The following is a 19,993-nucleotide window of genomic DNA, read 5'->3' as shown; positions in this document are numbered from 1 at the left end:
ATTATTAGCATCATTTTACAGTTGAGACCAAGAGAGAAAAGTTGATTGTCTTGTCCAATATCACACAGCTATCAAGTATCTGAAGTCAAATTTGAACTCAGACCTTCCTTATTCTACAACCAGACTCTATCTACTGCACAGCCCATTTGAAAAACTGAAAAATGTCAAGAGGATAGTAATTAGGATGATTAAGGGAACTGAATTAATATCTACCAGTCTATCAAGAAGCATTTCTTAATTTGCCAGAAATTGTTCTAACCACCAGAAACACAAAGAAGGCCAGAAATATGGATCCTGTCCTCAAGGAGCTCACGTTCTAGTGGAGAGACAACTTGTAAATAACAATGCACATAAACAATTTATTCATGATAAATAAAAGGTAATTTCAGAGGGAAGGAATATAAGTGGGTCTCTTTCGAAAAGCCCAATCTGACTTGAGTCTTCAGTGAAGGTATCAGGGTACCAGGAGGAATAGTTGAAGAGAGAGGGCATTCCAGGCATATGAAACAGCCAATGAAAAAACACAGGACTGGGAAACAAGTGTCATATATTCTGAGGAAAAGTAAGAAAGCCAATTTTGCTAGATCAAAAAACATGCAGAAGGAAATAAAGTGTGAAAAAGTGGCCGTGTTGGGATGACTTTAAAAGCAAAAAAACCCAGAAGATTTTATATAATATCTTAGAGAATCCCCTTGAGTTTATTGAATCAAAATACAACATCATCAGATCTTCATCTTAGGAAAATCACTTTGATATAATTTGATGTACGTGGAATAGATAGAGACTTCATGTTTATGGCAATATTCCAGGCATAAGTTTATAAGGGCCTGTTTCAATGTGCTGGCTATATAAGTATAGATAAGAAACTTAAGAGATATTATATGAAGAGATTACATGAGGATGAGTTCAAAGGACAGGGTTAGTTTAATTCATAGACTAAAAGACTAAGGGTAGGCAATTCTGTGGTGTATGACAACAGTGTCTTCAAGTATTTGAAAGGCTATAATGTTGATCAGTAATCAGAAGTATTTTCTGTCTGTCCATGTAGATAAAACTGGGAACAATGGGTGGATTGGTTAAAAAAGCCAATATAGGCTTATTGTCAGGGAAAGTTTCCTCTGTCAGTACTATTTCTCAGCCACAATGAGAAGTTCTGGGCATACAAAATGAGACAAAAGCAAGCCTTCACTCTGAAAGAGGTCATAATCTAATGAACAACTAGAACTACCCAAAAGTGGTAATAGGTTCCACCTTCTAAGTGATCTTAAAGGAGAGGCTAGATGATCAGGTATTGGGTGTGGCATGGTGGAGACTGTTTGGTATGTGGCTTGGAATAGAAGGATGATAAGATCCCTTCCAGCTCAGATTCATGATCCTATAATTCTGTTATCCCGATCTTCCACTTGGTAACCATAATTTCATTTGTCACAGAAAAATATCAAGAACAAAACCTCCCAAAATAATAATAGCTATCATTTATATGTCACTTTAAGGCTTGAAAAGTATATATGCCATTTCATTTGATCTTCTCTATAGATTGTAAGACAGTTCCTTTGAGCACTATTATTCCCACATGGCAAAGGAGGGAAATAAGGTTGCAAGGGGTTAAGTGGCTTGCCTATGATTTCCCAACGAGTGAGTTTTTAAAGTAAAAATTAAAACCCATCATGATGTTCAATAGTGGGTTTTTTTGACTGATATCATGTTGCTATTTTAATATGTAACCTTATGACATTAGTTATATTTTTCCAGTACAATGACATAGCAAGTCTATTCTAGTCTGTCAGTATAACTAGTAGAAATGTTACATATAAAAATCATAATTGGTCTTTATAACCTTTCAGAAAGAATGAGTCAACCAGCTTCCTAAATCAAAAATATTATTCTCTCAGAAGAGTTATTACTATTTTAACCTAATGAATTAGAGATGGGCTATGAAATATTTTCACTTTAAGTTGTTAATCTATTATGATGTTACATGGATGGAATCAAGAGCAAGGACCCTGTTCTAGAGATAACAACATACTTAATCACAAAATCTGTTTACTAATAAAAATGAAACAAAAAGGAACCATAATTTTGAAATCCTCTTACCAATGTCAATCACACATGTAGTTAATAGAACTAATTTATGGAGAACTTCCTTTATAGATAATAAAGAAAATGGGTTAACTGGGGAGTTTATATGGATTGAAAGTAACTCTGGAAAATCTGCAAAATCTTGAAAATAATTTCTATATCAACATTGTGTGTATTAAATATTAGCATTGGACTAAGCCTTGGCTGTGAGACAACTAGATGGCACAGAATACTAGGCTTCCTGTCAGGAGGATCTGAGTTCAAATGTTACCTTAGGAACTTTTTACCTGTGTGAACTTGAATAATTTACTTAAACTCTGTCACAGGAAGAGAAAAGGACAAACCACTCCAGTATTCTTTCCATAAAAATCCCATGAACAAAAATCCACAGGGTTCACAAAAATTCAGGCATGAATGAAATGACTAAATAACAACAATAAGTCATAGCTATAGAAAATGTGGTCTCAAGGAACTTCCAATTCCTAACTATAGGGTCATTCCCTTCCTTGGGAAGTTGCCACCAGGACCAAAAGCAATGGTATAGTCAATGGTATCCAAAGGGGCATATTTTCACCCCTTTCTTTCCCAGATAATTTCCTAATGATTTTTCTTATTGTTTTAACCTTTATAGCTCTAAGTACAAATTCTAAATTTATAAATTTTAAGTTATTTTTGTTTCCTATTAAGATTGCCATTAAAATCATCTATTAATTATAAGTCAGATTGATTTCCTTAACTAATTATATTATTTCACATTTCTTTTTTTCCTCCATCTATTTCTTTTTTTTTTTTTAATTTCCCAAGCTCCTCTGTATATTCAATGTTTGAGCACATTGCATATTATTAACCCAAACAATACTATTTTCTAGTAATGCTTGTATTACATAAGGGCCAAATCACAAAAATGCCACACGATTCTCACTATTAAGAACACCCTTTGGTTAACAAACCAGGGTCATAGTATTTTTCCCTACCCACCCTAGACCCCCATATAAACACATACATATAGATGGACTACTCTCCTAGGAACCTGAGAGAGTTTGAATAGAAATAAAATGATAGTGTTCCATCTCTGGGGAATCCAGATTTACTGGAATGTTAACAGATTGGATGAATGAATCATCCCAGAGAAAAAGGAGATAGCTATATTCATCTAGGGGATTACATCATTATAGCATTAAGAAAGGGATGTAGATAATAGATTGTTTAAAATATATGTAATTTTTAAAAGATAAGATCTAATGTTTCACTGGTATATATAACCACAAATAACAAATCTCCCTATAGGAATGTAGATTTACAATTTCTAGTGTCAGAGAATTTACAAAGATATTCAGTGGCTTGCTCAATGTCATGCAACCAATAACATAGCTCACATTGATTGAATCCCAGTCTTCCTAACTCTGATGACAACTTTATAAGGTCTGCCCCTTTAAGAGCTCCTAACAAAGCATAAAATTCTAGGTGAGGTCCAGGTTGCTTGGTGTGGGGGAGGTATTTTGGGAGAGGACTAAAGGGAAAGTTAGGAAAGACCTCATTGAAGAGCAGTCATTTAAACTAGGTAGAAACTTCAGAGGTAAGAGAAGGAAGGAGAATCTATTTGGTTATTGGGCCAAATTTGCATCTGGATTTTATCTATATGTATGATTTGTTTTATACACTAAACAAGCCAGAAAAATCATTTGAATGTTTTAAATGTACTTTTATTGATTTTTATATGGGGCAAAATCCAAACAAAACAAAACAAAAAATACCATGTTTTAGGCTGCCCACATTCCAAGGCATTTGCATTTTTATATGCAAAGAAAGCTGTTTGATTTGTCACCCCAGAACCAAAGGAAATACAACTTAGAGAAACCTACTTCTATAATTAAGATGTAGTTTTCCCACTTTCAAGAAATGTGCAATATATCTTCAGTCTCTGTGCTATATAAACAAAACATGAAAAGGAAGACTTCTTTCTCCTAAGGCTCTTAAAATATGTATGTGTCACTCTGACCTATTATCTCTTGGTAGCTAATTCAGTTTAGAACTCTGTGCTAATAATGCTGAAAACTAATAAAGCTTTAATGCTTCTATGGGTCAGTTTGACTTGTAATATTACATTTATTCTGACAGAGAGAGAATGCAGAGAGATATTGAAGGGTCTGTGAGGAGGTAGGAAAATAGCAATTGAAAGTCTTTGTAAATGAATTAATTTAGAGGGAAAATATGTAGTATTTTTAAAATAACTGCTTAAATCTAACAGAAGATAAGCTTCAATAACAAAAGAGAACATTAAAAGTTATTGAAAATATGAGATTAATATAACTCAATAGTATAAAATATAACAAGACTTTAAAGATCACATTCTATCTTTAAGCAAAATCTCAGGCTGCTCCAAATAGTAAATTCTAATAGTTTGGGACTCTGGAATTCAACAGGGGCTTTAAAAATGGAAAAGATGAAGAGAAGATCAACTAAAATGATTGATGGGATAGGAGAGCTAGTATGTTAGGACAAACTTGATAACAATTTCATTCTGGAAAAAAAAAATGAATTTTTGTGTGAAAGAAGAAATGAAAATTTTGTTTGTATCGAATCATTGAAGGGTAAAGATGAAATGAACATGAATTTTTTTTTGTGCAAAATTCAGTATGCTAGGCTTAAGGGAAGATCCCTTTATGGTTTACAAAAGTAAATATAGAACAATTTTTAAAGGGATACTTTATCCAGTTGGCAGTAAACTTAAGGACTTTCTCTTCCCAAGAGCCCATACTGCTTAAAATATAAGTTCAAGAAGAGATTACTGATTTTAATAAAAGGTAGACTGATGTTAGAATATTAAGGAAATTTAGTATGCTTTGGATGATATGTCACTTACTAGCTATGTGAGCCTAAGCAAGTCATTTAATTTCTATATGTCACAGTACCCTCATCTGTAAAATGAAGGAAATAATAGTACTCATTTCCCAGAGTCATTGTGGTGACCAAATGACATAATTGCAAAGAGCTTAGTATAATTTCTCTCATATAATGCTGCTGTACAATCATTAGATACAATGATGATAATAATGATCATGATGATGATCTTTTAATATAGTCTTAGTAAACAATTTTGATTTCCAATACAATGATTCTTAGTACCATCACTTTGATTTCTCATAGTACTTTGCCTGGACCTCTGCTTTGCCATTTTTCATTACCCTTCAAGATATAATTATTTGTTTACATGTCCCTAATCCTCAATAGATTGTAATTTTATTGATAGAAAGGGCTGTATTATATTTTTTATCCCTAGCATCTAACATACAACTTTTTATAAAATAGGCATTCAATTAATATTTATTGAGTTTAATTGAATCAGATGTTTATAGAATAATATATATATATATATATGCATACATAATATAGAATTGAATTAAATAAACCAGTGCCATATTAGGAAACTAAATAGCTCCATTTGAATCTTAGGAAGATTCTGAAGATCACCCAGTTGGATATTAGGTGCTTTCTCAAACTAAACTCTCAAAAATTTCAACTCCACTGTAGAACCCAACTCTGCTGGGCTGGCCACATTATTCAAATGCCAAATATACACTTTCTTAAAACATATTTTATATACTCACACAGGGCAAACATTCACAAGGTAGTCAGAAAAAGTGAAACAAGGACATTTTCCAAGTCTCTCTTAAGAATTTTAGAATTGATTGTATGAAATTGGAGAAACAATCATAGGGCCTCACAACATAGATTCCCTCATCAGAGAAGATTCTGTGTTCTTTGAGCAAAGCAGAATTGAATTCATTCAGAAGAAATATAAGATGTGCAAAGTTAGATAATTCATCCCAAATGTTCATAGAGATTATTTGCATTCCATCTGTGGCAGAGTATTATGAGCTCATATTGATCTGATCAGCCACAGTCAGAAACACTAACTTTATTCTAGCATAATGATGTCATTCTGCATCTCTTTGAGAGTGAAGGACAGCAAACAACCAAACCATTCTCATGGTCCTAGATTATATAGCTGGTTCTTGCTAACTATTCACCAAATGTGTGGTGTTAGTTATTAAAGGAGTGAATATGGAAACAAATGTTGTTTAGTTTCTTTTTAAAAGATATAAAATCTGACATACTATAGGAAGGAAGCTACATAGTACCTGTTATGTGCCACATACTATATTAAACTTTTAAAAATGTTATCTTATTTGATGTTCACAACAACCCTGGGAGAAAGGTACTATAATCATTCCCCATTTTACAAATTAGGAAACTGGGGCAGACAAAGGTTGAGTGACTTGTCCAATGACTCACAGCTAGTTAAGATTTTAAATAATGTTTTTCTGACTCAAGAGCCAGAGCTCTATTCATCTCACTTAGCTGTCTTTTTCTGAATTTGCTAAATACTCCATTCTAAATTGTAAGCACCTGAAAGGCAGTTGTTATGGCTTGTCATCTTTTATATATCCTACATCCCTAGCCCAATGTCTTATCTGCACAAGAACTAAGTGAAGATATACTAAATTTAACTGTATAGGATTTAATGTTTTTCCACAAAGTCATTGCTTCTCTTGCTAGAAACTGTTCTCAGGACATGCTCTACTGATAGAACTTATTAGTGTAGGACTTTGCAAATCAGAGAATATCACTATATTATTTTTTTTAATTTTCCCTAGTATTTAGATCATAAATGACAAACTCACTTTATAAAAGTGGAGAGTAGAGCAACTTTGAACTCAGCATCTTAACTTTTTTCCATATGTTATTACATCTCATTTATGAAATAAATAAATAAACTTAGTACTGTTATATTATGAACAATCCTTCCCCCTTTTTACTTTGTTTTTAAAAATATTCTTGAGAACTTAGAGATATAATTTTAGAAAGTTTCTATTTTCCCTAAGAATATATGGTATAAGACTGAGACAATGGTCATCTTTCTTTTTTTCTTTTTCTTTTCTTTTTCTTTTTTTTTTTTTTTTTTTTTTTTTTTTTGAGGCTGGGGCTAAGTGACTTGCCCAGGGTCACAGAGCTAGGAAGTGTTAAGTGTCTGAGACTAGATATGAACTCGGGCCCTCCGGAATTCAAGGCTGGTGCTCTATCCACTGTGCTACCTATCTGCCCCTCATCTTTCTAAGAACAAGAATCCAGTCACATTAAATCTCTCTTGTCACTAGTAACTTGGGGTTGTATTACCTTCAAGAGCTTAATATAAATTCCCTCTGTTAAAACTCTCACAAGTAAATCTTTCTTTCTAGAAACTTGAACTTGATTTATTGATGATTTTGTCTATGAAATTATTTCTTATATCACAATATTTGTAATATTTTGCTAAAATAGTATTTAGTAGGCTGCCAAGTTATCTACATAGTGCAGATTCATGGCATAAAATTGTACATAGGTGTTACACTCTAATATATTGTGGAAATACATAATAATATAAAGGATAGCTCTTTAAGATATATAACATCTAAAATTTATGTAATATGGAAAAAAATCATATTGGGGAAGTAAAATGTAGTGCTTTTTTCTAATAGAATTTCAATGACATAAAAAAATCTTATATTAAAACACATTTTAACCCCAATACGTGTAATTTAAATGGAAATACATAAGTTACTTTATCCATAGAAGCAAATTCTGAATTGCATTTATTAGATTCACAGGGGCCTTGGAAAACTGCCCAGTCCTTATTTCCATCTTCAAATTTAATCACATTTAAACATATCAAGAGAGAAAAGAATATCCTACTTTAAAAGTCCCTTTATATGAAGGATGTTCCAAATTGCCTGTCAAATGTGTTTTCTCCATCTACAGGACTCATATTAAAGTGTTAATGATATCGTGAATTGAATGAAAGAATTGAGATTCACCTAGATAACCTTTCTTTCCCCCCTTTACTCTATCTTATACATTCCAAGTAGCATCTTAGAAAAAGTCCCAAAGTACATAAAAATAATAAGCTAACCTCTTATTTTCTAAATAATAAAATTCCCAAACAAGAAAAACATGCATATTAGAAAGATTTCAAGAAAGAACCATATTGAGAAGGAACACTACTTCTTAGTATCCTTTATAGAAAATATAATCACAAAAATAAATTTTGATCGTGGCTATATGAACAAGAAGAAAGAAAAAAACAAAGTGTTCATTTTCTATTTTTAAATTTTCTACCTTAGCATGAGTTGCTTCAGTTTCAAAATTAAAGGTGCTGGGAAACAAAGTGTAAGGGAGATTGGTGAGGGTGTGGGAGGCAAAGGAAGGAAGAAGAATGATACTGATTACTATGATGTTTCTAATTTAAAACAAGGTTCATGGGGGATCTGACTGAAAAAGCAAATGAATAGATTTACTTTAGGGGTTACATTGTAACCTTTTGCAATATTTTGTCCTGTTTTTAAAAATGCATATAGTTTGTTTAATTACCTTGCTTAGATCCTAGAATTGGTAAATTTTTTTTTAAGTCAGAAATTTCTTACCAATTAAAAAAAGAAAACATACTAATTTGCAATCCTAATCCTTTAGTTTACATTTTCAAGATACCATGTGGAAATAGAAAGAGTTAATTTGTATACTACAGCACAGAGAACTAATATGTTCATGATTAGCTGTTAATCTTACAGGTTTTTTTTTTACTTTGTTCTGAAATATAATAATAGAATTTAGATCTAAAATGGCCAAATATTACTTCAAGCCTTTTTTTTTTTTTAATCTCCAAACATTACTGGAACATTATTCCTGAGCAGAGCAAACATAGTAAGACATTTCCAGGATATTTTCTAGAGTAATACATTTACCCAGGACCCACGGTAATATCATCCACTCGACGATGGTTGGTGGTGGCCCCTGCCTGTTCAAGTCTGACCTGTCAATATGTTGAGAGGCAAGCAGCAGCAGGAACAAAAAAGTCAAATAGGATGCAGTGTGGCAGATAAACTTGATAAATGGTTTCCTGATGAAGAGTCCAAGGGGACTTTTAGGGGCTATCAGGTAGCATACAGAGAAGACAGGGAAAAGAAGTCCTATGATGAAGCATGTCAACATCTTCACTGCCCAGTGTCTTCTTCTCCAACCTGGGAACTCATCATACCATCGAGATGCAAGGAGCTGCTGACAATTCGGTTGGGCAACAAACTGAAACAAAAGGAGAGAGGGAGAGAGGGAAAGAAAGAAGGAAAAAGAAAAGTAGGTATCATATGAAATAACTTTTATCTCATCACTTAGATCAAGCTCAAAAGTCAAGAAGTCCTTTGCAGCTTAAAACACTATTACTTTTTGTGGCAATATATTTTTTCAATTCAGCTAAATGAAAATGAACAATTATCTATTTGCACAAAGTATTCCTTTTGGATAGTCAAGATAAAAAGACAAAACAAAAACCAAATAAAAAAAGATCATGGTCTCAAGGAATTTATATTCATTTGTCATAAATAAAGCTGAAAGGAACATAAAGTGGTATCAGACATGCTGCCTAACCTCTGAGCCTTAAAACTTTCCTAAAGATAAAGATAATGAGCAATGGTAGGTAGCAAATGATTCAGGCTGACCTAGTACTTCAACTCTGAACCTGTAGTTCAGCAGTCCTAATTGAGCATGAACCATACCTATGTCAGGTCTAGGTTCATCACAAAGCACCTCAGCCATCATTCTGCCATAACAGACATGGTACATATGCCCTTCCATCTTCTTACTCTGGAAATAGAAATCTAATTGATATATAATCTACAAAGAAACAAGGGAAAAATGGACATATATAAAAATATAAATTCTGTAGAATAATAATTCTGCTAGTATATATTTTGAATCATCCCTGATATTCTGCTGGGCACATGACAATGTTTTGTTTTGTTTTGTTTTAATTTTCATTTTACGTTTTTCTTTTTTGATATTGTTTTTTCATATTTTGTATTTTGTTTAATAAATAATTTCAAAATTATGCTTCTCTTAAAATTTTGAATAAAAATCCAATTGATGCTATAATTTCTAGAAACATCAATTAATTGCTCTATAATTCCATCCACCAATTAATTGTTCTATGACTAGACTAATATACTTCTCCATGACAACCATTTCCCTATATATGTTTTATTTCATTTCTTTTCTATTAGAATGTAACAGAGGCTTTCTTGCTTTTAGTATTTGTATCTCCAATGTTTGTCACAGTACCTTACCCACAGTAATCCTTTAATAAATGGTTATTTATTCATTTATTGATTGATGCATAGGAGAGTCAAATCATTCCCAGCTGGATTATTTTAGGATTAAAGATAATATTTGAGCTGAACTTTAGGAAAAGGGCATATTTAAATAAGTAGAAGTGTAGCAAAAAAGATATTCCATGAATGGCCTTAGTCTCATAAATGTAAGATCTGGAAGGGATCCCAAATGCAAATCTAGCCTAATTCCCTCATTTTATATAAGAGAAAACTGAGACTAAAGGATTTTTCCCCAGATCAGACAGTTGTTAAGCTTCAGATGTAGGTTTTTAATCTAGGTCCTCTGCCTCCAGAGTCAGTCTTTCGTCCCCTGTAACTAAGATGGGAGCAGATGTATGATGAGAAATTCTAAGGTATGTTGTAGGGCAGAAAGATCAGAGAACTTTGCCTCATAAATATTTGTGTAGGTTTTCATAGTGTTAGGAGATAAAATTAAGAAAGTAAAGTTGGACTGAAACCATTTAGATCCTTGAATATGAAGAAAACGAATTTGGTCTTTACCATCAACCTAATGAGGATCACATAATTAGACAAAAATCTAGAGCTAGAGGTGTCTTGGTTATCTAATTTTCTCTTTTCATGAATAAGAAAATGAGGTACAGTGAATTTAAATTATTTGGCCAAAATCTTAAAGCTAGTAAGTATCAGAGACAGAATTAAAACTATGTGGCACAATGGATAGAGTTGCAGGCATGGTGTCAGGAAGAACTGAGTTCAAATCTGGTCTTAGACATTTCCTAGTTGTGACCCTAGGCAGGTTACTTTACCCTTTTTGCTTCAGTTTCTTCATCTATAAAAAGAACTAGAGAAGGATATGACAAACCACTTTAGTATTTATGCTGAGAACACTCAAAAGGAGTCAAGCATAAGTGAAATGACTGAATAATAACTACCTTTGACTCTAGAACTAAAAGCCATTTAAGTGTTTTTATTAGGTATGTGGATTAAAGTATAGGTACCTGAAATAAATAGACTGGTTAGAAAATAAGCTTAATAACCTGTGAGTGGTATGTTAAGAATCTGAACTAAAGAGATGATAGTAGATATTGGTTGTATTCCATTTTTCCTTTATACAAATATATGTTAATTTTACATGCTTTCCCCCCACCTATGATAGAGAACAAGTGCCCATTACATGCTCTGCATTGTGCCAGGTGATATGTCCTGCCTATTTTTAGTGTTCTCCATATTGGATGACATAGTGGTGAGAACTTAGTGACTACCCAATCGAATTTTATTAAATTAAACCAAAACGAATTCATAATAAATTAGGCATCCCCAAAACTTGTCTCAATCCAGATCATGCTACATTCCTAGATTGTTAGGTTACTCTGGTCTCCCTTTATTACCTTGATGAATCATCCATTCAAGTAAGCCCTATAAGCCTTAAATGGTAGTTAAACTGTATTATTCAAAGGATGAGCTTTTTGTCTAATATATTTCTTGCCAATTTTCTCTGTCAGGCTTGGTAACAGCAATTAAAGAATGCTTTTGGCTAATTTGTCATGTATCAGCAAAGCCAAATCCAAAAAGTATGACTTCTGGATGACAGCGGTTACCATTTTTCTGAAAGTTCTCTAAGTCAAATAATTCTTGTGTTCCTTTATCTACTAACAGAACTGAAATTGCCCAAGAACTATTTCTAGAAACCACAATAAATCAATTCCACAATTCCTTCTATCAGATTTTGACCTATTACATTATTTTTAGTTCAAGCTAAAATAGACTCCTTTCTCTTTTTTGTTTTACAAACTATTTTTATTAAGTTAATGTCCACAAGAAAAAGAATATTTCTAAATCTCTTATTTTGATTAACAAATAATATTTTAAGCATCTGCTATGTGCTAGGAAATCACCCTCCTTGCTCCCTAAAAAAAGAGAGAGTTAGGAATAAAAAATAATTTCATATTTATTTTCATCATATCTTTCCTTTGCATAATAATTTGTCAATCTAAATTATTGTGGAAATCATAGGTTTTTTTTATTGCAAAAGTGTTTAGTTTAATTTTCTTTTAAATTAAAAGGATGCTGGTAGTGCTGAATATATTTGTAGATATTTCTATAACAAAACATTTAGATGGCATAGTGTATAGAATCCTGGGCCTGGAGTCAGAAAACTCAAATTGTTTTCCATTTATCTGCCTCTTTTCTTGGCACACAGTAAAATCATCTGAATTCTATTGGGGCTGGATTCATTTTCCTAATCTTCAGTAAAAAGGTAAAGAAAATGTAGAAGGAGTATAAAATATGAGAAAGAATTGCTATAATCTCATTAATTCTCATGAGTCTAAGAGATATGAAAGGAACACAGCACTTATATATGAGGGAAGATATTAAAAAAGCCAACTAAAGCTGACAGAGTTGTTAGGGACAAGAATCAGCAACTACTGCTGCATCTAGTACTCTAGGAGTTAATTCTATCTATAAATAACTAGGGCCCAAAGGATAGGGAAACAACAACAACAACAACAACCTTATTTTTGAAGCATTTAGAACTTAGCTGGGCAAGTAGGTCTTTTACCTAAAAAATATTCACTAACAGAGACTTTATATAGGCTTTATACACCATTTTAATTTTGGATTTCTATTTAATGTTCAGTAAGACAAGTTCAAATCTGACCTCCAAATTTTTATAACTGAGTTACCTTAGGCAATTTACTTTAAAAGCCTCATATTTCATTGAATATCCATCTTTTCCCCTGAAAGATTGTGCTCAGTTTTCTGGGTACTTTAGTACAAACTCCTTAACCTTCCACAATGTCATTAGACAACTCACTTTAATACTAGTTTGCCTCGGTTTTCTTATCATAAAATAGAAATAATGATAGCACTTACCTCCCAGGGTTGTTGTGAGGATCAAATAAGATAATTTTGATGGACTTAGCTGAATCATTGGCACACAGTAAGCATTACATAAATGTCAATTATTATTATTGTTAATGGAGCACATTTCAGTTTACTAAAATAAATTGCGTATTCCACAGTCTCATAAATGATCTATATAAAATTATTCTTTAAGTGACCTATCCAATGTCTTCCCCACACATATTAGTTATCATGATTTTTTTTAGCAAGAAAAAAAATGACTTTAGAAATACAAATTTTAAACCAAATTAATAGACATTTCTTTGGCCTACTACCTTTATCCATCACTAACATGCCCTAGAAATTTCATTACTAGAGCAAATAATCCCTGAGAAAAGTCCCTATACCAATGTAGATCATCCTATCCTGTAAGTTATAGTTTTGGAGTAATGACATGCCACATATAAAAATTCTAAGGAAATATTCATTTTATGTATTTTAAATAGTTCAAATGTAAAAAGTACCCAAAAAATTGAGCATAGTCTTTCAGGGGAAAAGATAGATATTCAATGAAATATGAGTCTTTTAAAGTAATTTGCCTAAGTTCATTATAGAGAGAGATCAAAACACCACACATACATAGAAAGCTTCAGAGCTATAGAATACCAACAGGAAGATATGACAAGTATGGGAACAAATGTGGGTAATATAAAAAGTCTCCAAAAGTCTTGACATTAATTGCAAAATGTGATTTTATCTATTAACAAAACTGAAATTGCCCAAGAACTATTTCTAGAAGCTACAATAAATCCATTTGATAATTTCTTCTATCAGATTTTACCCCTTACATTATTTATTGTTAGTTCAATCTAAAATAGGCTCCTTTTTATTTTTTATGTTTTACAAACTATAATGTTTAAATTAATTAAGATTTTATTTAGATTAATGCTCATAAGAAAAAAGAACATTTCTAAATCTTTTATTATGACTAATAAATAACATTTTAAAGGTCTCATGTGCCAGACAAACACTCTCCATGCTCCCTAAAACAAGACATAAGAATGGAAAATAATTCACATTTATTTTCACTATAACTTTTCCTTTGGATAATAACTTGTGAAGCTAAATTACTGTTGAAATCACAGCTTTTGCTGGTAAACTATTTACTTTAATTTGAAAGCATATTGGTAATGCTGAATAAATTGTGTGGATGTTTCTATAATTAAATAGATGGTTCAGTAGATAGAGCCTTGGTCCTGGAGTCAGAAAGACTCAAATTTAGCAAGTCACAACATCTGCTTTTTTTATCTGTAAGATGTGGATTATCACATCCCCTACTTTGTGGGCATTTCTGAGGATTCAATGAGAAAATATTTGTAAAGCTCTTACCTTAACCTGGCATATAAATCCATGTATATGCCTTCCTACTTTTCCTATCCCCACCAGTTTGGCAAATATGATCTCATTGGTAGAAGTAGTCATCTACATCATGAAATCAATATTATGAGTTTTGAGGGGGAAGCTGTAGAAGTCCCACTTTTCAAGGTACATTCCTAAATAGTATTGACAATTATCAGGTCATCCAGAATTTCAAGGCTGTACCATTGAAAGATATCGGATAAAAAGTGGTCAAGAAAAGGATTAGAGCTATTGTACTCATACAAATCAATGCTTTTAGAAAGGATCCAATGATATGTGCTGAAACAAATCCTATTTTATTACTTCAAGGATGACACATTTCAACAGAGAAGGTATTATCTCCTTTGATGTAAATTCTACTCTATGTTTATAAATTAATTGGCAGTTCATTTTGGAGAATGCTTGTGGCTAAAATGATATTGTGATGAGCCTCTGAACAATGCTAGACTGGTACTAGATGACAGATAGCAGGTCCATTGCTGGCACTGCATTTGCATTCTCCTTTTGAATTATCAGAACTTGAGTGGCAAAGATGAGAAAATCTGGGAACATAATGAAACAACAGAGAAACTACAGACCACATTTTCTCCCTAAAAATTCTTCCCTAATTCCTCCCATCTTTTCTACAAAGATCGATGGATATCAAAACTTGTGATTTTGTTTGTGAAGGAAAATCCCAGTGCAGAAATTCTTCCTTCCTTCCTTCCCTCCTTCCCTCCCTCTCTTCTTCTCTACTTTTGTTTATTTGTTTATGTCATGTTTTAACCCTCATAAAAAACATTAAAGATCGGTGTTTTATATTTATATATTTATAAACATATAAAATATATATTATACATTTATAATTTATTTCATGTTTGTGTTCATAAATATATAAAATTTATATAAACATATAAATTTATATTTCATATGTTTTATAATTGTGGAAACTGAGGTAATCATAACTTAAGTGATTTATTCAGAGTCTTACAATTAATGTTATCTGAGTCCTGACTTCATATTTCTTCCTATGACTGTGAAGTTTCTATTGTGTTATACCATAGTTCTCAGTTTCCATAATTATCCTGACCAAGTCTTGACTCAGTTTCTCTGCTTCAGGTTATAATAATTAGCTCAAAGTTCAGTCCTGCAAAACCTCCCCTCCCTCTTTATCAGAATATTTTATAAAGATAAAAGATCTTATGTTTTAGAATATCAGAATGCCTCTCCCCATCCCAAGCTACCGGAATGTCAGATACTGTCTGTTCAAGATGCCTCTCTGTAATGTTCTCTCTAAAATGTAATATTCTCTGTTGATGTTTTCTTGGGGTCTCTGGAGGCAGCCTTCATTTCAGTTCAGTAATCACCATGAGTACAGCCAGGTGTTAAAGTCCAAAACCTTTATTATCTCTTTCAAAGTCCTATCTCCTTTACTTGGGGCTTGGCTAGTTTTCTGGAGGTCTTCTGGAGTGTTGGTTTCAGTGGGGAAACAAAGGAGGAGAGCCTGCCACTAAGGTGGTGTGAGCTGGGATGAATCTTTCTGAGTCCAAGGGCTTGTGCTCCAGCCCTCATCCTCTAGCCTTCTGTCTGCTTGTCTCTGAATCTCTGAATCTTCCTGAATGGGGCTTCTAGTTTTATATGCTACACACTGAGTATAAATCTATTATTATATCACTAGAAAACCATTGTTTTCTAGTGATATAATAATAGATTTATACTCAGTGTTGTAGGATTTGTTGTAGGATTAAATCAATGCTAAACTAGATTTAACCATTGTCTCAATTCCACTTAGGACCTCTCTCATTAAATAAATTATTAAATACTCTCTAATCTCTATCCTGCCTCAGTTTCTCTACATTATACTATGTAGGTTTAATGCAAATAAAAATCCTAACAATTAGATCCACTTCAAAATGCAATGGGTTCTTTCAGGAAGTGATAGGAATTCCCTCAGAAGGAGTCATTAAATGAAGCTTAGATTACACTTCCGGTGAAGTGTAGAGAGTTGTAGAGATTGTAGAGAGTTCTTGTTCAATCTCAGATGTCCTTTATGATTCTGAAGCTTTGTGATTTTGTGATTCTGATTTTGAAAGCCACATCAAGCTTTAGTGGATTTTTAGGTTCCTCATCTATGAAATGAGGGTGTTAGATTAGATAGTCTCTAAAGCCCATTTTCGCTTTGAAGTCTAAGAGTATTATCGCGAAAGGAAAAGGGAAGACACACCTAGCCTATATTCTATGCACACCAGTGCCTATGACAATGGAAACATTCTAAATAAATAAATAAATCTGGAAGGGGAAGAGCCTCAGGGATTCTGGTCTAGGCAGGAATGACTGTTTTTTACATTTAATCTGAGTCAATCAGGACTCAAACACTAACCAAATCCCACTTGATCTATTGGTAACCAATCAATAAGAATCTGAGCAGTTTTGGTGAAAGTGGGGATTCTTTGCCTCAATTGCTTCCTAGCCTTAACCATTAAAAGGGTGCAGCCTCAGTCAAACGGAATAGTTGAAAACCTTATCCTAAAAAGCCAAGGTCTTCCATTTCATCCAGGGCCATATCCAGTCATCCTGATTTATATCTGGCCCCTGGACCCAGATGGCTCTGGAGGGGAAAGTGAGGCAAGTGATCTTTCACAGCCTTTCCTCACTTAATCCAACTGACTTGTATGTTATGGCATCATCTCCCTGACATCATGGTCCTCTTCAGAAATGAAGGACAAACAACATCAATGAACATCAACTTGGAAAATTCAGTGACCTATATTTAGTCTAAATATTAATAAGAAGATTTTATATAACAAGTAAAATTAATCTTTATTATCTCCTTTAAATCTGAAAATTTTTCTTTGGGGTAAGTCCTGCAGATATTTTTATCCCCATTGTGAAGAAAGAAAGAAAAAGAAAGCAAGAAAAATAAAGAAAGAAAGAAAGAAAGAAAGCAAGAAAGCAAGAAAGCAAGAAAGCAAGAAAGCAAGAAAGCAAGAAAGCAAGAAAGAAAGAAAGAAAGAAAGAAAGAAAGAAAGAAAGAAAAAGAAAGAAAGAAAGAAAGAAAGAAAGAAAGAAAGAAAGAAAGAAAGAAAGAAAGAAAGAAAGAAAGGAAGGAAGGAAGGAAGGAAGGAAGGAAGAGAAAGAAAGAAAGAAAGAAAGAAAGAAAGAAAGAAAGAAAGAAAGAAAGAAAGAAAGAAAGAAAGAAAGAAAGAAAGAAAGAAAGAAAGAAAGAAAGAAAGAAAAAGAAAGAAAGAAAGAAAGAAAAAGAAAGAAAGAAAGGAAGGAAGGAAGAGAAAGAAAGAAAGAAAAAGAAAGAAAGAAAGGAAGGAAGGAAGAGAAAGAAAGAAAGAGAAAGGAAGGAAGGAAGGAAGGAAGGAAGGAAGGAAGGAAGGAAGGAAGGAAGGAAGGAAGGAAGGAAGGAAGGAAGAAAAAAGAAATCAAAACAGATTTAAGTCTTGTCCAGAGCTCAACAATAAATAAGAATTAGAAACTGGGTTCAATCCTAGCTCTTCTGAGGTATATCTGAGCCATATTCATCACTGTGTGTTACTTCTAGCACTTGACACTTTATCACTCTACCTTTTTTGATCCTATTGAAACTGAATTTTTGAATATGAGGAATTAAGTCAAATTTATACAAAGAACTATTCTCCAATTGATAAATGGCCAAGGAATATGAAGAGGCACTTTTCAAAAGAAGAAATTAAATCTATTAATAGTCATGTGAAAAATATTCTAAATCACTAATAATTAGAGAAATTCAAATGAAAATCATTCTGAGATGTCACCTCATACTTATCTGTTTAGCTAACATGAAAGAAAAACGATGGAAAGGAAGTAGGAAAATAGATACACTAATACAAAGCTGTTGCTAGAATTGTGAACTTGTCCAATTTTAACTATGCCAAAAAAGGGTTTAAACTATGCCTACCCTTTCACCAAGCAACACCACTTTTAAGTCACTAGAGGTCAAAGAAAAAGAGAAAGAACCTAAAAACACAACAATATTTATAGCAATCTTTTTGTGATAAAAAGGAATTGGAAACTGTGGGGAGGCTCATCAATTGGACAAAGACTGAACATATTGTGATATATAACTGTGTAGGAATCCTATTATGCTATAGGAAATGATGAAGAGAATTGTTCTAGAAAAGAAGAAGAAAAAAAAAAAAAACACCTGGAGATACTAATATAAATTAATGAAAAGTGAGCAGGACCAGGAAAACAGTGCATAGTAATAGCAATAACATAACAATCAATTGTAAATGACTGAGCTACTCCATTCTATACAATATCCCATGATAATTCTGGTCAGGTCCTGAATAATGGGTGTGACAGGCAAGAGAAACTAGAACTTTGATGAAATTGTTCCCTGGGGCTGACAGGGAAAAAAGTTCTGATAGAGATCTGTTTAACTCTGTAGTCCCACCTTTTATGTAGATTTCTAGTTAGAAATCCATGGTATGTGAAGCACTGGAGGCCCAACCTACAGCCTTACTTTGCTCAGAAATCTTAGTCATGACCTAAGTTAAATTTCTCCCTTAAATTTTCTTATGGCATATGCCATATTTGCTGAATCTCCTTGGATCAGTCCTCCATGATACTCTTTCATCATTGATGTCTTTCCCTGTAGTCCTCCAGCATATCATGTGGTATCTCTCCTAACTCCATTATACCTCATGGTATCTCTCTTCTCAACTTCATTTCTTCTTCTAGTTAACTAACTCTTTTAGGATGAAAAATCCCTTTTAGGATTTAGCTTACCAGCTAAGGGTAATCCCTCAACCTCCTAGGGTGTTCTTTTTCTACTGTGTAATTATGAGGTCCACTTAGGAACTTGTCTTTTCCATCATTTATTATTAAAACCTCTTTTTTGTTAGCTATCAACTCTCCCATTTTAATTTATATTTATCATTCCTATCAATTGCATATCTTCATTTTGCCTATAACCTCTTTTCCTAAATAAACCTATCTTTTGCCAAAGAGAATGGCCACTGTGAATTCTACACATTTGCTACTGCTCCTAAATAGCACATTACCTGGGGCCATTCACTTGCTACATCAGTCACATCAATTACATAGGATTAAAGATGAAAAATATTATATATGTTCAGAGAAAGAATTCATGAACTCTGTTCACACTGAAATATTTTTTCACTTTTTTCCTTTTTCTCTCTTTTTTTTTGGGGGGGCAACATGACTAATATGGAAATACTTTTGGTATACTTTCACATGTATAATGGCTATCATATCGCTTGCCTTCTCAATGAGTGAAAAATCTCAAATGAAAAAAAATGCTAAAATAAAACAAAATAAATTTTAAAAGAAAGTGAATTTTTAGGAGAACACATTGACTCCACTTTGTTGTTGAATTTACTATTTTTGCTGTGTATGAACCCTGCATGAATTGTACCAGATTCAATAACTGGTTTTCTTCAATGTCTTATTCACTTCCCTAATTGGTATAAAATTATTTAATTAGATTTTTTTTTTTTTAAGGAGATATTTTTTCTTTGCAA

At 32.8% G+C, this 19,993-nt stretch overlaps 1 protein-coding gene across 5 annotated transcripts in view; it reads right to left on the bottom strand.

The window, feature by feature from the left end:
• Positions 1-19,993, bottom strand: part of TRPC4 (transient receptor potential cation channel subfamily C member 4) — a 251,004-nt gene that overhangs the window by 54,830 nt on the left and 176,181 nt on the right. For 4 of the 5 annotated variants that reach the window (XM_074304858.1, XM_074304860.1, XM_074304859.1 and 1 more), the window contains one exon: positions 8,859-9,195. The exons of the other annotated variant lie outside the window; for it this stretch is intronic. In XM_074304858.1, the coding sequence (XP_074160959.1) occupies positions 8,859-9,195 (337 nt within the window). The remainder of the gene's footprint in view (positions 1-8,858; positions 9,196-19,993) is intronic. 5 annotated transcript variants of the gene reach the window in all.

Source organism: Sminthopsis crassicaudata, chromosome 3 (genome assembly GCF_048593235.1).
Source record: "Sminthopsis crassicaudata isolate SCR6 chromosome 3, ASM4859323v1, whole genome shotgun sequence".
NCBI classification, from domain to species: Eukaryota; Metazoa; Chordata; class Mammalia; order Dasyuromorphia; family Dasyuridae; genus Sminthopsis; species Sminthopsis crassicaudata.
The sequence above is the reverse complement of the archived record's forward strand: the minus strand, read 5'-3'. Positions and strand labels throughout refer to the sequence as shown.